Here is an 18,429-nt window from a genome sequence, read left to right on the forward strand (position 1 = left end):
AGCTCTACCCCTGCATCCTCTGAGAGTTCTTCCACCAGAGAGTCTGCTGTGGGCATTTCTGGAGGAGATTCCCAGGGAATCTTAGAAGAGCCACTGCCTTCAACAAGCAGTGAAGAGGAAGATCCCCTTGCAGGTGAGCCACATGTGAGCTCAGGCTATCCTGGGCTTGTTTCAGCTTCTTGTAGCCATTGGCATGGAAATGCCCACCAACCAAATGGTTCTATTCAGATGGTTGGCAGGCGTATGTATTGGAGGAGAACCAGCAGTAAGGGTCTGATGAAACTGCGTAATGGATTGAGCCCAGGCTTTAGAGTCAAACTGATCTTTGCTCAAATCCCCCTCTGCCACCTCCTGCCTTTAGGACCTGGGCCATTACGTAACTTCTCTGATCTTCTTGATACTGAGGGATTGATAATAACTACGTGATAGGTTCTTGATGAAGCTTAAGTGACAATTTGCACACACAACCTGGCACAGAACAAGAGCTATTCTGAGCCTGAGAAAGGTGGGTGGGCCTTTGCATGCAGTGAGGACAAAAGGCTGGTTTCTTCAAACAAGGCCATAGGTTTCTTTCCTTCAGCTACATCTTAGGCATCAGTAGAGGTGCTGTGAGTTCCTTTACATCTTGCATCTCCCTTCAGGTATCAGTCTTCCCGAAGGTGTGGACCCCTCTTTTCTGGCTGCTCTGCCCGATGACATCCGCCGGGAAGTGCTACAAAACCAGCTTGGCATCCGTCCACCCACCCGGCCTGCCCCCTCCACAAATAGCTCAACTCCTGCAGTGGTTGCAAATCCTGGCGTGACCGAAGTGAGCCCTGAGTTCCTGGCCGCCCTACCTCCAGCCATCCAGGAGGAAGTATGTGAGCGGGAAGCTGGTGAAGCCAGGCTGCCTGGCCATGGCTATCCCCACCCCCACCTCCATTGACTATTTCTACTCAAATAGGTGCTGGCACAGCAGAGGGCTGAGCAACAGCGACGGGAACTAGCACAGAATGCCAGCTCAGACACCCCCATGGACCCTGTGACCTTCATCCAGACTTTGCCCTCAGACCTGCGCCGTAGTGTCTTGGAGGACATGGAGGACAGCGTATTGGCTGTGATGCCACCGGACATTGCAGCTGAGGCTCAAGCTCTGAGGCGAGAGCAGGAAGCCCGACAGCGGCAGCTCATGCACGAGCGGCTCTTTGGTCACAGCAGCACCTCTGCTCTCTCTGCTATTCTCCGAAGCCCGGGTATGGAGAGTAGGCAGTGGGAGGGCTCTGGAATGTCAAACTTTGGCCGCATAAGGATCTGTTGTTTGCCTTTGCGTTACCTGGACCTAGCTCACCACCCCTCTTCCCAATTTCAATTTCCTTTTCTTTCCTGTCAGCTTTCACCAGTCGCCTGAGTGGCAACCGTGGGGTCCAGTACACTCGCCTTGCAGTGCAGAGAGGTGGTACCTTCCAGATGGGGGGTAGCAGCAGCCATAACAGGTACTTTTGTCTCTTTTCACCTTGCTGTACCACCTCTCACATCTACAACTAGTCCAACTCCCTTAATATGTAAGTAGAGAGGCTGGAAGATCTCCCTAGGGTATTTCCTTAAATGAGTGAGGGAGCCAGAGCTTTGGACTCCCCCTTCATAAAGCCACACTTTTAGTTGAGTGTAGCTAGTAGTATAGACCATAATCACACAGTAAGGTTGGCTAGCACTAGCTGTGATGGTAACAAGGAAAAGTCACTTGCCTCCCATGCAGATAGTAAAACGATGAGCCACTTGCCTTTGAAATTTTAGTGTCTAGGCTGTGGGAGTAGGAGTTTGTTATTAACCAGGCTGAAGTAGAGTGGAGTCCAATGGGAAGGGAGTGATCAGTTCCCACCTACACAGCAGATAACCCTCTGGTAGTCTAAAGAAGGTGGAAATAAGCATCGTCTCCTAAGACTTTAGGTGCAGTCTGATTTTACCAATTGATAATACAGAATCTCTGTTCTCTTCTCAGTCATTGTGGGATGTAGGACAAATCACAAGCCTGTTTGAGCCTCTTGTTATCTCAAAAATGGGTGATTCTCTAGTCTTTGCAGGCAGCCCCTTGAGGAAATTGTTGAAGTGTTAACCCAGAAACCTTGCTCTCTTCCAGGCCTTCTGGCAGTAATGTGGACACTCTGCTCCGCCTCAGAGGACGGCTCCTTCTGGACCACGAAGCTCTGTCTTGTCTCCTGGTCCTACTCTTTGTGGATGAACCAAAGCTAAATACTAGCCGTCTACACCGAGTACTGAGAAATCTCTGCTACCATGCCCAGACCCGTCACTGGGTCATACGCAGCCTGCTGTCCATCTTGCAGCGCAGCAGTGAGAGTGAGCTATGCATTGAAACACCCAAGCTCTCAAGTGAGGAAAAGGGCAAAAAGTCAAGCAAGAGCTGTGGGTCTGGCAGCCATGAAAACCGACCCCTGGACCTGCTGCACAAGATGGAGTCTAAAAGCTCCAACCAGCTTTCCTGGCTCTCAGTATCCATGGATGCAGCCCTAGGCTGCAGGACTAACATATTCCAGATCCAGCGTTCAGGTGGGCGCAAACATACTGAGAAGCACGCAAGCAGTGGCTCTACTGTCCACATCCACCCCCAGGCTGCTCCTGTTGTCTGCAGACACGTTCTGGACACACTCATTCAATTGGCCAAGGTGAGGAGCTTGAAGGAACCCTACTCCTGGGGTTGGAAGAGGGATGGTAGCCACAGCCTAGGTGAAATATTGCTGAAGTCTGTATTGTTTCTGGGCAATTGTCCAGTAAATAACTTTGTGGGAGGGTTTTATTTTCACTCTGCAATTTTTATGCATTATCCCATTCAATCGTCAAAACAACCTTCAGCGGACTGTATTATTTCCATTTTACAGACATTTTTAGTGGTGGCTCTGTTGGGTGCTAGTAAGTGATGGAGCTGACTGCACCTAGAACTTACTTAGTACAGTCCTCTTTTTAATAAGCATTGCTGTCATTTGTTAAGGGCCCATCTTACGCCAAGAACTATGCAAACTATACGATGTCTTGATTTCACAAGGCAGTGTAAGTGTCCTCCCATTTTATAAGTATAGAGATTGATGCTCCAGAAGTTTACTAATCCTCTCTCCCTACAAAGCCCTTGTTTCTTTCTAGGCTGCTTTGCCATCAGTTGGATAAAACTGTATGACATCTCCTGTGTTACCAAAGCTGTCCAAAGGAGTGGCAAGCCTAAAAACCAGGTGTCATTCCTTGTCAGGAAGACATGTTTCCTATGTAGACCCCTGGACCAAGCTTGTTTTTCTATTCCCTGCAGGTGTTTCCCAGCCACTTCACACAGCAGCGGACCAAAGAAACAAACTGTGAGAACGATCGGGAAAAGAGCGGTAAGCAGGCCTGCAGCCCATGCTCTTCACAGTCCTCCAGCAGTGGCATTTGCACAGACTTCTGGGACTTACTGGTGAAACTGGACAACATGAATGTCAGCCGGAAAGGCAAGAACTCCGTGAAGTCAGTGCCAGTGAGCACTGGGAATGAGGGGGAAACCTCCCCATACAGCCTGGAGGCCTCTCCACTAGGGCAGCTCATGAACATGTTGTCACACCCAGTCATCCGCCGAAGCTCTCTCTTAACAGAGAAACTCCTCAGACTCCTTTCTCTCATCTCAATTGCTCTCCCAGAAAACAAAGTGTCGGAAACACAGGCTAATTCTGGCAACGGTGCTTCCTCCACCATTGCAGCCACCTCAACCACGTCTACTACCACTACCACTGTCGCCTCCAACATGCCCACTATCCCTGCTGCAACTACCCCTGTCACTTCTGCTCCAGCCCTGGTTACTGCCACGGCTATTTCTACCATTACCATAGCTCCTTCAACCACAGTGATTACCCCCACGACTGCTACCACTACTGTTTCAGGTGAGTGTGGATGTAGGCTGGGAATGGGGTGTGTATACCACCTCACCCCCCACTTCCCATCCAGTTATTCCTCCCTAAGTGAGAGTGATCGGCTTGGTTTGTGTTTGTGAGACCCAAATGTGTTCAATCTCACCTTCATTAGTCCCAGTTCTCTCTCTGCTCCTCCCCTCCTCTTCTCTGCATCCCCCACTCTCACACACACAAATATACACACACACACACTCCTGTGAGGACCAGCAGGCATTCACTGAATGTGGCTTCTCCTAGGTAAGCAACAAAAGGAGGAAAGAGAAGGATCCTATCTTCAAAGAACTCCCAGCCTTTCCAGCATGGTTGAGGGTGTTAGTTCTTAGAGGAAAGAGTTCAAGAACAGGCAGAATACAATGTGAACCAGAGTAGAATAGAATAGCCAGGCTGGTCCAGGAAGTGAAGGGAGTGAACACTACAGTAGACTAGTAAGCATGATGTGAAGAAGTAGGTTTTGAAGAGGGGATTTTGCTAGTAGGGCAACAGTTGAGAGAAACATCTGGGATTCTTTGTCACTTTAAAAGGTACAGTCATAAGAGTACTTGGCATCTCAAATCATTTGGCTTTGGTGGGCGGATCTTCATTTTCACTACGTTTCCATTTTGAAGTCCTGGACAGTTCAGTGTGATTCCTTGTTTCTGCCGCTTTTAAGTCTTTGGCATGTGAGTCTCAGAGGCTTACAACAGTGTCCGTCTATTTCCTCAAAGCTGCTACTAAGTCCAGCAAATCTCCAGCAAAGGGGGGTGATATGGGCACTGCAGACTTTAAGATGGTATCTTCGGGCCTCACTGAAAACCAACTACAGCTCTCTGTGGAGGTGAGTACAAACTCTTCCTGTCTCCCATGGTTTGGGGAGAAAGGGTAGATAGGGGTGGATAAGGTTTTAGTTCTCAAATTGGGGCTCACTCTTTCTCCTTTCTATTTCCCAGGTGTTAACATCCCACTCATGTTCTGAAGAAGGCCTAGAGGATGCAGCTAATGTGTTACTGCAGCTCTCTCGAGGGGACCCTGGGACTCGGGACACTGTTCTCAAGCTGCTACTGAATGGAGCCCGCCACCTGGGTTATACCCTTTGTAAACAGATAGGTAATAATGGCAGTAAAGCCTTCCCTAAATCTCTAAGCTAAATCAAAGTCCTATGCTTCTATAGCACAGCCCCCATGATCTCTTCTGTCACATCTCTGATAGTACTGGGCTGTTGTCTACTTTCTTCTGCTCAGTTCTAAAAGAGCCAGGCTGGGCTTCTCTCTACATCCCCAGTGCCTGGCACATGGTAGGTAGTAATCCATGCTTAAGGCAAATGAGCATGTGTAGGACTGGCAGTGCCCTTTTATTTCTCCATTAAGAGTGCTCTGGCGAGCCTGCTGAGGCCGCTTTGTCAGCTCAGAGATGTGCCTGCACTGTGATCAGGCTCAGGTATCAAGAGTCAAAATAATACCCTCTGCCTTTGTGCAGTTTTGAAGATACACTAATTCTAAGACCACTTGTACATTACCTAGTTTTAGTTTTCCTTTGAGTTTTGCCAGGAAAGAAACTAAAATCCAGGATGGTGAAGAGATTGAATCAAAGAGTCAAGCCACGTTTTTCTTGCAGAATAGAGTCTCTTTGCTCTCTCCCACCTCCATGCCAATCATGGCCCTCCCTAGATAACAGCTGCCTGCTTAGTTACTTCCTTTTCATAAATGTCCCTGGAACTAAGGTGATAAGAGAATTGATTGGACTAAGAATTGTAAGGTTCATCTGAAAGAGGCCTCTGACCTGTCTTAACTGCTACCATTTATTCAACACCCATGGCCCAGGCAATGTCCTAGGCCAGTGATGGCGAACCTATGACACGCGTGTCAGAGGTGACACGCGAACTCATTTTTTTGGTTGATTTTTCTTTGTTAAATGGCATTTAAATGTATAAAATAAATATCAGAAATATAAGTCTTTGTTTTACTATGGTTGCAAAATATCAAAAAATTTCTAGATGTGACACGGCACCAGAGTTAAGTTAGGGTTTTTCAAAATGCTGACAGGCCAAGCTCAAAAGGTTCGCCATCCCTGTCCTAGGCCCTCTACTACACAATTACTCCTAATTCTCAAAGCAGCCTTGTGAGGTTAGGCAGTATTAGTTGTATTAAGATGGGTAACTTGCCTGAGGTCACCACAAAAACCTCAGACATTCAAGAGGTATACAGGCCGCAAAACAGATAATTTTCCTCTTTGCACTGAGCTGTGCTTCGTGCAGATTCAGCAGATTCTTGAGACCAGGTAAATTGGTGGTCCCTGGGTGGGTGATTGATCCAGAGCTTGCATAACAGATGCATAAAGCAAAATTCCTGCTCACCTCAGGTTCTCTGTAAAGCAAAAAGAATGCCCTGGACAGGTTTCTTAGAAAAGTTTGGCTTTCAGCTGCTTCACTGGGAAAGTCTCTGAACACTTGCTGGCTCCTCCCACCTACCCAGGTACCCTTCTGGCTGAGCTCCGGGAATACAACCTAGAACAGCAGCGGCGAGCCCAATGTGAGACCCTCTCCCCTGATGGCCTTCCTGAGGAGCAGCCACAAACCACAAAGCTTAAAGGCAAAATGCAGAGCAGGTGGGTGCTAGCTGCCCATTCGGCTGTGGGACTGGAATCTGGGACATGCTGAAAGGTGGCTCTTGCTGGTTTCCTGATGGTCGTTCCCGCCCCCCCCCCCCGCCCCGCCCCCTGGGGCAGATTTCCTTATCTGTCCTATACACATTTGGCCCTATTTTTTCGTCCTCATGAGATTTCTTACTCCTCTGGTTGACTCCAGAAAGCCCTGCTTGCTCTGAGTGTTTATGCTTTGGTGCTGTCGGTATACGCAAGCCACCTCTACACTATCCAGGTTTGACATGGCTGAGAATGTGGTAATTGTGGCATCTCAGAAGCGACCTCTGGGTGGCCGGGAGCTCCAGCTGCCTTCTATGTCCATGTTGACATCCAAGACATCTACCCAGAAGTTCTTCTTGAGAGTACTGCAGGTCATCATCCAGCTGCGGGACGACACGCGCCGAGCTAACAAGAAAGCCAAGCAGACAGGCAGGCTAGGTATGGAATTGGAGTGTCCAATTGAGGGGCAGGGTTGGTGGTGGAGAACCCAGAGTCCCTGGAGGGCAGGACTTAATGTCATGTCTCCTTCCTGTTTCACCTTTCCAAAGGGAAGTGATGATTCTTTCTTAACATGTTGATGGCTGCATTCTGTATCTCCCTCAAGCTGCCTGCATAGGAAATGCATTAGTGCAAGTAGGAATTAAGGGGGAGTGGAAATCTGGCAAAGAAATTGAGGGTGGATCTTTTGACGAACAAAATTTAACTCACTGAGTGTGCCTCCTTTCTGTTTCCTTGATCACTCCTAACTAATACATTGCAGCCATGTTGCCTCAGCCATGGCTTGCCAAATCCTCTCTTTCCTCCTGTCCCACAGAACCCTCTCACCTGCTACCATCCATCTGCCTAGCACCGTGTACACTGCCCTTGTCTGTAACAGTAGCCCTTAGTGCCTAATGATGAGCACTCTGAAGCTGCCTGAGCTACAGCTCAGGCCTCAGCAAGATGCCCTGTGGCAGCCCAGGAGATGGGAGAGTTTTGGGCATTCCCTTTTTTTACATTTTATAGCTTGCCTTCTTTCTTTCTCCCAGGTTCCTCCGGGTTAGGCTCAGCTAGCAGCATCCAGGCAGCTGTTCGGCAGCTGGAGGCTGAGGCTGATGCCATTATACAAATGGTACGTGAGGGTCAGAGGGCGCGGAGACAGCAACAAGCAGCAACGGTTAGCATGATGCCTGTGGCCCCTCATTCATTTGTCTCTCCCCCATCATCAGTGGGGTTTCACTGCCCTTACCTTGTATGCTTTTGCATTAAGTTTGCTATATAAATGCTCTGGATAACAGAGTTACTTTTTTGTTGTTTTCTTTACTGTTTGTTCATTGATTTGGTTTGGTTTGGTTTGGTTTGATTTAATTTTAAAGCTTGGCCATCATACCCCACTCCCAGCTATCCCGTCAACAGTGGCGCTTTTGCAAACTGCATAATGCTAAATGTCTGGGTTCTGAGGGGATGTGGGATGAAGATTTTTCAGTCTCATGGAACAACTCAGGTACATCAGAGACATCTCAGGAATCCTGCCCCTGGAAGTCCCCCAAGCTTGGTACACATCCTATGTAGCCTCTTCTGGCTACGGCTGTTCCCTCCACCCTGACCTCTGCCTCTGCTCTCCATATTCCCCTGGCACTTAGGCACTCAGGCCCTTTTAGGAGGAAACCTTCAGGTTCCTAGGTAGCCAGCTCATTGTTGGGATCCCAGCACAGAGTGGCTACAGGAAAGGCCTGGCATCATGTATGTATGCTGTGGCACTCATTGTTTTCCTGTCCTTGCAACATGCAAGTCACCTTCCCAAGATGCAGGATAAAAGGTATCCTGGGGCCTGGTTTTCCTTTCTATAAATACTATTATACAGTATGAGTTCATTGAACATGCTGGGAACAGCCTAGAACTTGAAGGCCTTGACTCAAGCAGGAAAATAATAGAGAGCTATTATTCTGGAGTATTTTTTTCTGCCCAGTCCTTTTCCCACACGTGATACCACCAACGTTGTCTTTTTAAATAATCCCACCCATCAAAGGTTGCACTAATTCCCCTAATATTTTACCTTTTTAAAAAATATTGTTTTAATTGATTTCAGAGAGGAAGGGAGCAGGAGAGAGAAACATCCATGATGAGAGAGAATCATTGATTGGCTGCCTCCTGCACACCCCACAATGGGGATTGAGTCCACAACCCAGGCATGTGCCCTGACTGGGAATCGAACCGTGACCTCCTGTTTCATAGGTCAATGCTCAACCACTGAGCCACGCTGGCCGAGCTTATTTTACCTTTTGTGAATAAAGAATAAACCTCCCTTCTGCCCATCCAAGTTTCATATTTATGTACACATGTAAACTGTCCCAAGAAGAAATCTTAAAAGTCTGTGTCCAAGAGGCTAGTGTATGACTAGACATAGGTCCAGAATGGAATTGAGGCAACGCAGGCAGGCATCCAGGGAGGGAGCTTGCTAGCTCAGGGTGGAGGACAGCAAAGGAGGTGGGAAGGCCATTATTTTATCCTAGAGAGGTAGAGTTTCCTGACCAGATATAGGAAGCTTCTTTCTAAGCCTATGATATATGAGAAGTGGTAGGACCAGCCCTAGCCTGTCCCTGAAGAATGCAGAGTTGCGCCCTTTAAGTGACTTTGTCTCCCTTTTATCCAGTCGGAGTCAAGCCAGTCAGAAGGTTCTGTCCGGAGGGAGGAATCACCCATGGATGTGGACCAGCCGTCTCCCAGTACCCAGGATACTCAGTCCACTGGTCAGTACTGCTTCTCATTTCCAGCCCAGGAAAAAGAAGTCAGTCTTCATGGAATGTCTGCTGGAGTTCCTGCTCTTGAGAAAATATACACTCAGTGTTTCCAATTCGTTCAAGCAAACACTGTTTTCTGTAGCATGTTAATAGGCAATTACCAACCGGGATCACTAACCGTAATCACCTCACTCTCGTCTCAGATTCACAATACATGTTGCAATTCCTGTAGTAAAGAAACTATGATAGCCCAGCTGATGTGGCTCAGTGGTTGAGTGTTGATCCATAAACCAGGAGGTCATGATTCAATTCCCAGTCAGGGCATATGCCCGGATTGCGGGCTCAATCCCCAGTAGGGAGCGTGCAGGAGGCAGCCAATCAATGATTCTCTCATCATTGATGTTTCTATCTCTCCCTCTCCCTTCCTCTCTGAAATCAATAAAAATATTTTTTTAAAAGAAACTATGGTATGATATGCATGGGGATAGCATGTATTTGAATCTTGCCCCCCTATTTACTAGCTCTGGGACCTGAGGCAAACTTCTCTTTGTTTCCGTTTTATTCTTTAAAATAGGGATGTTCATAGTTAGGATTAAATGAGCTAATATGTGTATATAGTGTTAGAGCAGACCTGGCACACAGTGGATGCTGTTACTAACAGCATTTCTGAAGACTAATTGCACATGAATACTTTTTGGAACCTTTTTAACACATTCCTTTGGGATAGTGTTATAGGGACATCCATTTTTTTAACTATATTAGATAATTTAATAATCCACAGGTACTCTGAGAATTAATTAGGAAGTAAGTAGACCAGCATTATCTGGTAGAACTTTCTGCAGTGGCTACTATTTCAGTAGCCTGCATTTGGCTAGTGCAACTAAGGAACCATTTTTTTATTGTGTTAATCTTAATTTAAATTCAGATATCATTCAGTGTAGGACTAGAGCTTGCTTCCAGATGTTGCTCCCTATTACTCTATGGCCAGTGGGCCACTCTACTTGATCTGCATGTTTGGTCTTGGAAAATCGAAATGAAGGGACAACCTCAAAGCCCTTCTGACTCTCCTGTGTGTGCCTTGTAGGCTCAGACGGAAACTCCCAGGGGGAGAAGGAGGAGAGGCCACCTGACTTACCCCTGCTCAGTGAGCAGCTGAGCTTGGATGAGCTATGGGACATGCTCGGCGAGTGTCTAAAGGAACTGGAGGAATCTCATGACCAGCATGCGGTGCTAGGTGAGTGGTGGCCTGAGGGCACACTAACCTGCTCTGCGGCCCCTTTAGCCTGCTTACTTTTCTTCCAGGTCACCCCTCTTTCTCAGTGTCTCTGTAATGAGGATTCGAAGGAAAGGAGTTTTTTTTCTCTGACTTAAGTGTCAGGAAAAAAATGTTTTTCTTCTCTTTCTATGGCTGGTATATTTTACTTTTTAGACCAGGGGACTCTGTACAACTGGTTGGCCATTTTTCTTTGGCCTCAAGGAAGCTCTGATGTGCTCTTTGGCTTCACTTTTTTATTCTACCATTATATTTCTCCTGCAAGTTTCAATTATTCTATATTGTACTTTTGTAACTAGATTATATATAATATAAAAGAAGAGGTTTGTATGTTGAAGTTTGTAAAAATGTCACCTCCCTGTCATTGCTACCCTTAGTGCTACAGCCTGCCGTGGAGGCCTTCTTTCTGGTCCATGCCACAGAGCGGGAGAGCAAGCCTCCTGTTCGAGACACCCGCGAGAGCCAGCTGGCGCACATCAAGGATGAGCCTCCTCCCCTCTCCCCGGCCCCCTTGACCCCAGCCACGCCTTCCTCCCTTGACCCGTTCTTCTCCCGGGAGCCCTCATCTATGCACATCTCCTCAAGCCTGCCCCCCGACACGCAGAAGTTCCTTCGCTTTGCAGGTACAGGGAACTCTTAGGCCCCCAAATGTAGAGGGCTCTGCTGTATATTTTATCCTTAGCTGTGTGTATGTGTGTGTTGGTTGGAAAGTGAGGCTAGTGAGGGAGGGCCTGTCTGGTAGCACTTGCGTGTCACACTACCTTTTTTCCCTGAAACAAGAAAGAAAGACCTACTGGCTGGATGGCTGTCATCCAGTCTTCTGGGACTCATGATATGCTGATTCCTGCTGTCCTTTCTCCCCTCAGAGACTCACCGCACTGTGTTAAACCAGATCCTACGGCAGTCTACTACCCACCTCGCTGACGGGCCCTTTGCTGTCCTGGTAGACTACATTCGTGTCCTCGACTTCGATGTCAAGCGCAAGTATGTGCCCTGGATGTTGGTGGGGGTGGGAACTCTCCAAGTAGTTTCTCCCCTCCCAGAAAGGAGCCAGAGTTCCTCCTGGGGCATTGTTTCCTGAGAAAGCAGTTTTCCTAAAGTCCCATTCCATTCATCAAGGTAATATAGGAGGTGCAGGTAGCCATAGTGCACAGGGGGCGCAGGAGGCCTCCTGAACACTCCTGTCTCCCCTGCTTTTCCTTCCTGTGCACTACACATGCTTACTTGCTACAGTTTCTGTGGGCCCTTATTTGGTAGAGATGGGAGAAATGAGAGTTGGTAGTAAATGACCTGTCTCTCCCAACTACTGGGCATTTCCCCAGGGAAACAGGTGGGGAGCAGGAATCAGAGTAATTGGAGGATAGGGAAAGTGTCATTGTGAGTCTTCATTCTAATGAGGCAAACAGAAGTTTGCTCTGCCACCCTAATCCTGTTTTCCTTCTTTTTCTACCTCCCCAGATATTTCCGCCAAGAGCTGGAGCGTTTGGACGAAGGGCTCCGGAAAGAGGACATGGCTGTGCATGTCCGCCGTGACCATGTCTTTGAAGACTCTTATCGTGAGCTGCATCGGAAATCCCCTGAAGAAATGAAGAATCGATTGTAAGAGCTCAGAGCAGAGAACAGACAAGATGGGAGGGTGGGGGCCATTCCTCCGCCGTAGTGAAGGCTTACTCAGGCCTCAGATGTGCAGAGGAATATAGGGAGGTGCTGCCCCCGACACACACACACACACACACAAGGAATTTCCATTTGGAATCCAGCTGATATCAGCACAGTGAGCTGCCTCCCCCATCTTCTTGGCCTGGTCTCAGAAGACTGATCTTCTACTGTCCCTTGGGCTGAGCTACCCAACAATTCCCAGCCAGAAGAGTCTTTGGCATTTATAAAGATAGACCTGATGGCTTTGCAGAGAGAGTTTCCCATTGTTACTAGGAACAGGACACCTACTGAGCAAATGGTACCTTGGGCTGGGGGAAATACTGCTCACTGGTGATTCTGAAGCCACCGCGAGGAGATTGGCAGTTTGTAATGCCAGATGTCACAGGAGCAATGTGAGGACAGACCTATTGGAGCAGTTCAGGTGCTCCTAAACTAAGGAACTGGATGCCTCCTCTCCCTCGTGGCATGGGCTTGCTATCCCTGTCATCACACAGGAAGCCAGAGAGGCTTCTAAGACAGACTGGGCCCTACTCTTCCACTACCAACTCCTTATTGACATTGGACTTGGTGCAGCACTCTCTTCTCTGACACCACCTAACCACTCCCTACTTCCCCTAAGTGAGGTCTCATTTAGGCCTCTCTACCATTCCCATTGGTGTTTTCTGGAATATCGGTCAGCCTTTACTGGCACTTCAGGACATGTATCAATGATGCCCTTTTTTGTCCCAGTGCCCTCCTCTGGGCTCTCCTGGCACCCTGTCCTGTGACCTTACACTCCCCGGCCACTGCTCCAGTCACTCGTTCACTTGGGTCATGCTGTATAAGTGAGTGGCTCTGTCCTGGGCTTTCTGCACATCTTTTTCTCCTCTCTTAACACAGGTATATAGTGTTTGAAGGAGAAGAAGGGCAGGATGCTGGAGGGCTCCTGCGGGAGTGGTATATGATCATCTCTCGGGAGATGTTTAACCCTATGTATGCCTTGTTCCGTACCTCACCTGGAGACCGGGTCACCTACACCATCAATCCATCTTCCCACTGCAACCCCAACCACCTCAGCTACTTTAAGTTTGTTGGACGCATTGTGGCCAAAGCTGTATATGACAACCGCCTCCTGGAGTGCTACTTCACTCGCTCCTTCTACAAACACATCTTGGGCAAGTCTGTCAGGTGAGGATGTGGCACAGTCCTGGGAATCGGGTCCTTTATTTGTGTCCTGCCCCTATGCTGCCTCTCCACCTCAACCCATGACCCTGTCTAATTGTGTTTTTCTAGGTATACGGATATGGAAAGCGAAGATTACCACTTCTACCAAGGCCTTGTCTATCTGCTGGAAAATGATGTCTCCACTCTAGGCTATGACCTTACCTTCAGCACTGAGGTAGGTCAGGAAATCCTGACTGCAGCACATCCCAGCTTGTCTAGGAAACCCATTTTGGATCGCCCTTGACTTGGCATTGGATAACTTCATGGTTTTAAGGAAGTATCTTGACTTCTTAAAATCCCGTGCCCCATTTCCCATCTGGTAGAGAGCAATGGGTATTTGTATGAGACATCACAAACAGAAAAACCAAAATTTGTAAAACAATCCAGACTGTTTCCTGGTTTCCCCCTTATAGAAAACAACATGTTACTCCAGAGTGTTACTCTCCATTCCCAAAGTAGTTCATTGTAGAAAAATTATACAAATGAAAACAAATTTTTAAGGTTACTCTTCCACCAAATTGTTTTCTGTAAAGATTGTGTTATGTTATGTTACATGTATTAGCCATACCCTCTTTCCCCTTTTACCTTGGCCTTTTCCTGTTAGGAAATTATGACCTCATGAGAAAAATCACTTTTTTCGTGACCTTACTTTGTCTCTCTGCCCAGGACATAACAAAGAATTTAGGGTATGTTCCCAGGTATCTATATAAACCCCATCCTAGACCAAGCTTGATATATATGATTGATGTTTTGGGTGTTCTAGGTCCAAGAGTTTGGAGTCTGTGAAGTTCGTGACCTCAAACCCAATGGGGCCAACATCTTGGTAACAGAGGAGAATAAGAAGGAGTATGTACACCTGGTGTGCCAGATGAGAATGACAGGTAGGGGAAATGTCCCTTAGGCCTATTGTTGCTCAATATGGGAATTGGTCAGGTCTCACTTCATTTTACACACATCATTTCCTCTTTTCCCCTATGGCAGCCAAAAGTACCTTGCACAAAAGGAATCTAAAACTTAACCAAAAATATTTCCTTTCCTCTACCCTCATGGGGGCCCAGAAATACAGTGGCAGGCAAGGCAGGCAGTCCAATCAGCATCCTAGTAGCAGCATGGGCTAGATTGGGGGGATTTCTGACCTCTAACACTTGTGTGGGTTCAGATTCCATGTGGCTTGTTGGTTCTCTCTCCAGGAGCCATCCGCAAACAGCTGGCGGCTTTCTTAGAAGGCTTCTATGAGATCATTCCAAAGCGCCTCATTTCCATCTTCACTGAGCAGGAGTTAGAGCTGCTCATATCAGGACTGCCTACAATCGACATTGATGATTTGAAATCCAACACTGAATACCACAAATACCAATCCAACTCTATTCAGGTGAGCTGTTGCAGGCATTCCCTGCCCCTTCACCCCTAAGCAGTGCTAGTTTGACACCAGATAAAGCAGTGCTCTTAAGGGAAGGGCGCTATGGATGACCACTTACCTATGTGTAACTCTTCATTCTCTGGATCGCATTTTTAGGTGATGTTCTTGCTCATCCTGTGAATGAACTGAAACCCATCTTACAGAAGAGACTTGCCTAGATTCCAAGTCCCATCCCCCCTTTTTTCTAGGAGCTCTCTGTCTAACACTGGCTTCTTGTGTCCCTTCCTGCAGATTCAGTGGTTCTGGAGAGCATTGCGTTCTTTTGACCAAGCTGACCGTGCCAAGTTCCTCCAATTTGTCACGGGTACTTCCAAGGTACCCCTGCAAGGCTTTGCTGCCCTCGAAGGCATGAATGGAATTCAGAAGTTTCAGATTCATCGAGATGACAGGTCCACAGATCGCCTGCCTTCAGCTCACACATGGTAAGCAAAAGAGTTTGTTCTTCTTTTCAGCATTTAGATGAGGGGTCCTCAAACTTTTTAAACAGGGGGGCCAGTTCACTGTCCCTCAGACCGTTGGAGGGCCGGACTATAGTTTAAAAAAAAACTATGAACAAATTCCTATGCACACTGCACGTACCTTATTTTGAAGTAAAAAAACAAAACAGGAACAAATACAATATTTGTATTGCATGTGGCCCGCGGGCCGTAGTTTGAGGACCCCTGATTTAGATGAAGCTTGCATATATGCCAACTTTAGGCCCTTACCCAAGGTCGGGAACTCTGGTCTGCCTCTGGCTACCCTGCCCCAGGGAGCAGCTCCCATTTGGTGGGTTTTTGGAGAGGCTGATGTCTGAGGTCAAAAGTTGGCCCAGACTCACAGTGGGGCTGAGGAGACAGTGCAGATAAAAACCACCACATGTGCCAAAACCGGTTTGGCTCAGTGGATAGAGCATCGGCCTGAGGACTGAAGGGTCCCAGGTTCCATTCCGGTCAAGGGCATGTACCTGGGTTGCGGGCACATCCCCAGTGGGAGATGTACAGGAGGCAGCTGATCGATGTTTCTCTCTCATCGACGTTTCTAGCTCTCTGTCTCTCTCCCTTACTCTCTGTAAAAAATCAATAAAATATATTTAAAAAAAAAAAAAAAAACACCACATGAGACCACAGTGTATTCCAGGGCTCAGTGTGGCTGGAGCACGGATTTCGAGTTGCAGGGACCACAAAGCTAAAGAACTCAGCAGGGGTCAGATCACCAGTGACCCTGAATGCCTCCTTGTAGCTTGCACATTAGCCCATAGACGAGACCATGGTGTTTAAGCGACAGGGTCAGGTTTACGTTTTAGGTGCCTGATGGCCAGTAATGGGGCCAAGTTAGAGGAGGGCAGACCAGGCTAGGACAAAATTGGGAGTGTACAAGAGGTGAGGAATAGGTTCCCTCAGGGAGAGGTCAATTGGCCTCATGGGAACACAGGGATTTGGTTGTCATCTTTCATTAGGAACTAATCTTTCTTTTTTCCCTAGTTTTAATCAGCTGGACCTGCCTGCCTATGAGAGCTTTGAGAAGCTCCGCCACATGCTACTATTGGCCATCCAGGAGTGCTCTGAAGGCTTTGGGCTGGCCTAGTTAGCCCCCACAACTGTGGGGTTTTTCTACCATTGTTGGACCTGGGAAGGGGGGGGATGAAAACAAAATGAACCAGAAAGGAAATGTTGATACCAATAAATGAAATCTACCAACTCACCATGTGTGTGTCCCAGCTGCCCCAGCCTTCTCCAGTGCATACCTGTTCCCTTTCTCCTGCTCATTCTTTCTTCCCTCGCCCTCTTTCTCACCTCCTCTCCCCATTCCATGCCGTCCATGATCCCCGGCCCATGTGTTTAAAGGCAGTAGCCTTTGCAGGGACCTATTTGTCCCAACTGTTTGAACAGTGTGCTCCTCAGAGTCTGTGTTCAGAAGGATTTGCTGCATTGAGACTTGAAACCTTTGGATAGGGGAAAAATTATATATATATATATTTTTTTGTTCTGTTTGCATTTCTTAATTTGTGCTTGGAATGTGTTGATGTGCACAGCTAATGATTCAATGCGAGACAAGATTGGCGTCTGTGTTGTGGAGGTTTCAAATAAAGAGCACTCTTCATAACTCACTTTTCACAATGGAGTTTTTTTCAAACTTAAAAGAAAAAAAACAACCCTCGAGCACGTGCTAGACATCTGGAGAAAAGATCCAAATGGACGCTCCAGAAAACCATCTCTGCCGTCACCACAGCGCATCCTCCTCCTTCAAAGTTGGTTTTCCTATAGTCAGGAGAGAGACGCAGCCACCGGGAACTGGGGGAGTCTGTTTTTTAAGAATGGGACCTGCACTTGGGAGTTGTGATGGTGTTGCAACCAAGGACAAAGCATCTTGCTCGAGAGGAACAAACCAGTAGAACTCACCAACTTCTTTGGTGAGCCTTTACAACAATCTTAAGTTGGGCTCAATTTAGGATTTTTATTTCATCTGTTAATATTTTAGTTTATTTTTAACAAATTTCAAGTAGTTGACAAGCTCTCTAGGAAAACAGTCTTACCATCATTTTGTTTTGGTTTTGTTGTCTGCCTGTCTGTCTGCCAGTCTGTTCACAGATCACCCAATAATCTCTTGTGGTTTTTACTCCATCCAACCCTTAAAGCCAATCTAAGGACTTTGGTTCCAGCCTCCAAAGAAAAAATAATAAAAGTTTAGTTAGAAAAATAACCCCAAGTGGTGCTTGCTTTGTGTGGTTTTTCTCATTCTCTGAGGCTCTGCATAAAGGTTTTCCCCTTGACCATGTCCCAAAGTGTGGATCTAGGAAAGCAGTTGTGTGTTCTTAACCTATACCTTTGGTCCCAATGCAAATGGCTACTGAACATTCTCTCCCTTTTTTCAAAATTCAAACTTATCTGTCTGGCCCTGCTGATGACTGAGAAGATAGATGACTCAGCCCTGTCCCTGCTACTGAGCTTTCAAGGGGAAGAGACTAGTCAGTTCCATGACTGATGTAGGAAGGGGGTCCTTGGTTCCCAGAGCAGAAGTACCTGATCTAGACTGGAAGATCAGTGAAGACTCCATTGTCAGTGGCACTTGGGCTGAATGGTAAAGCTGTGGGGAAATGAAGATTCAGGAGGGGACAGTAAGCTAAATCAAGATAGCAGGAGTCCAGTTATCGGATGGGCTTAAGCAAAAGGTGGTGCCCTGACATGAAGCTGAGAGTCCAGCAGGGCTTTAAAATAAATAAGCAGAAATACAGTAGAGTTGATCCATCAACTTAAGAACTGGTTCTTTGGAAAATCAAAGTAGAATAAAGCTCTCACATTTAAATTTGAAAAGGGTGCAAGGGTTGGGAGTTGGGTGTAGAAGCTGGACATACAGGTGAAATAACCCTGAAGGAAATAAAAGTTAACTCAATGGCATACTACAAAAACCTTATGACCAAGTATGATTTGCCTTTGGGATGTGTGTATGGTGTAATAATCCCCTCAATGTGAAATGAGAAAAATCCTATCAAAAAGATACAAGACACTTGCTAACACTCAATAACTATTCCTAGTAACTTAAAGGTAAAGACACTACCTTGATAAGGTAAACTCAGACCAAGAGCCAACATCACACTAGAATCATAGGTTGCCAGTTATCACCATTAGCACT

General features: G+C 47.1%; 1 protein-coding gene across 1 annotated transcript; it reads left to right on the top strand.

Annotated features, from left to right (window-relative positions):
* The first annotated feature begins 2 nt into the window (after positions 1-2).
* On the top strand, positions 3-17,499 carry LOC308536314 (E3 ubiquitin-protein ligase HUWE1-like). The gene is made up of 21 exons (XM_081115441.1): positions 3-133; positions 642-856; positions 944-1,472; positions 2,117-2,660; positions 3,293-3,896; positions 4,631-4,740; positions 4,853-5,009; positions 6,374-6,506; positions 6,778-6,980; positions 7,571-7,653; positions 9,175-9,271; positions 10,347-10,496; positions 10,913-11,158; positions 11,402-11,519; positions 11,994-12,134; positions 13,074-13,361; positions 13,467-13,572; positions 14,161-14,278; positions 14,588-14,769; positions 15,049-15,239; positions 16,281-17,499. Exons 3-21 carry the CDS (start codon positions 1,447-1,449, stop codon positions 16,381-16,383), a joined length of 3,600 nt encoding a protein of 1,199 aa, XP_080971567.1. The 5' UTR covers positions 3-133; positions 642-856; positions 944-1,446; the 3' UTR covers positions 16,384-17,499.
* Positions 17,500-18,429: the final 930 nt, after the last annotated feature.

Source organism: Myotis nattereri (assembly GCF_964212035.1).
Source record: "Myotis nattereri genome assembly, chromosome: X".
Classification (NCBI taxonomy): Eukaryota; Metazoa; Chordata; class Mammalia; order Chiroptera; family Vespertilionidae; genus Myotis; species Myotis nattereri.

Bases quoted from the DNA above. Each gene is read 5' to 3' on its own strand.
- LOC308536314 (XM_081115441.1), top strand. From the start codon at position 1,447: ATGGGGGGTAGCAGCAGCCATAACAG. The intron at 5,010-6,373 runs GTAATAATGGCA...CCACCTACCCAG, and splicing joins TACCCTTTGTAAACAGATAG to GTACCCTTCTGGCTGAGCTC. The intron at 6,507-6,777 runs GTGGGTGCTAGC...TACACTATCCAG, and splicing joins AAAGGCAAAATGCAGAGCAG to GTTTGACATGGCTGAGAATG.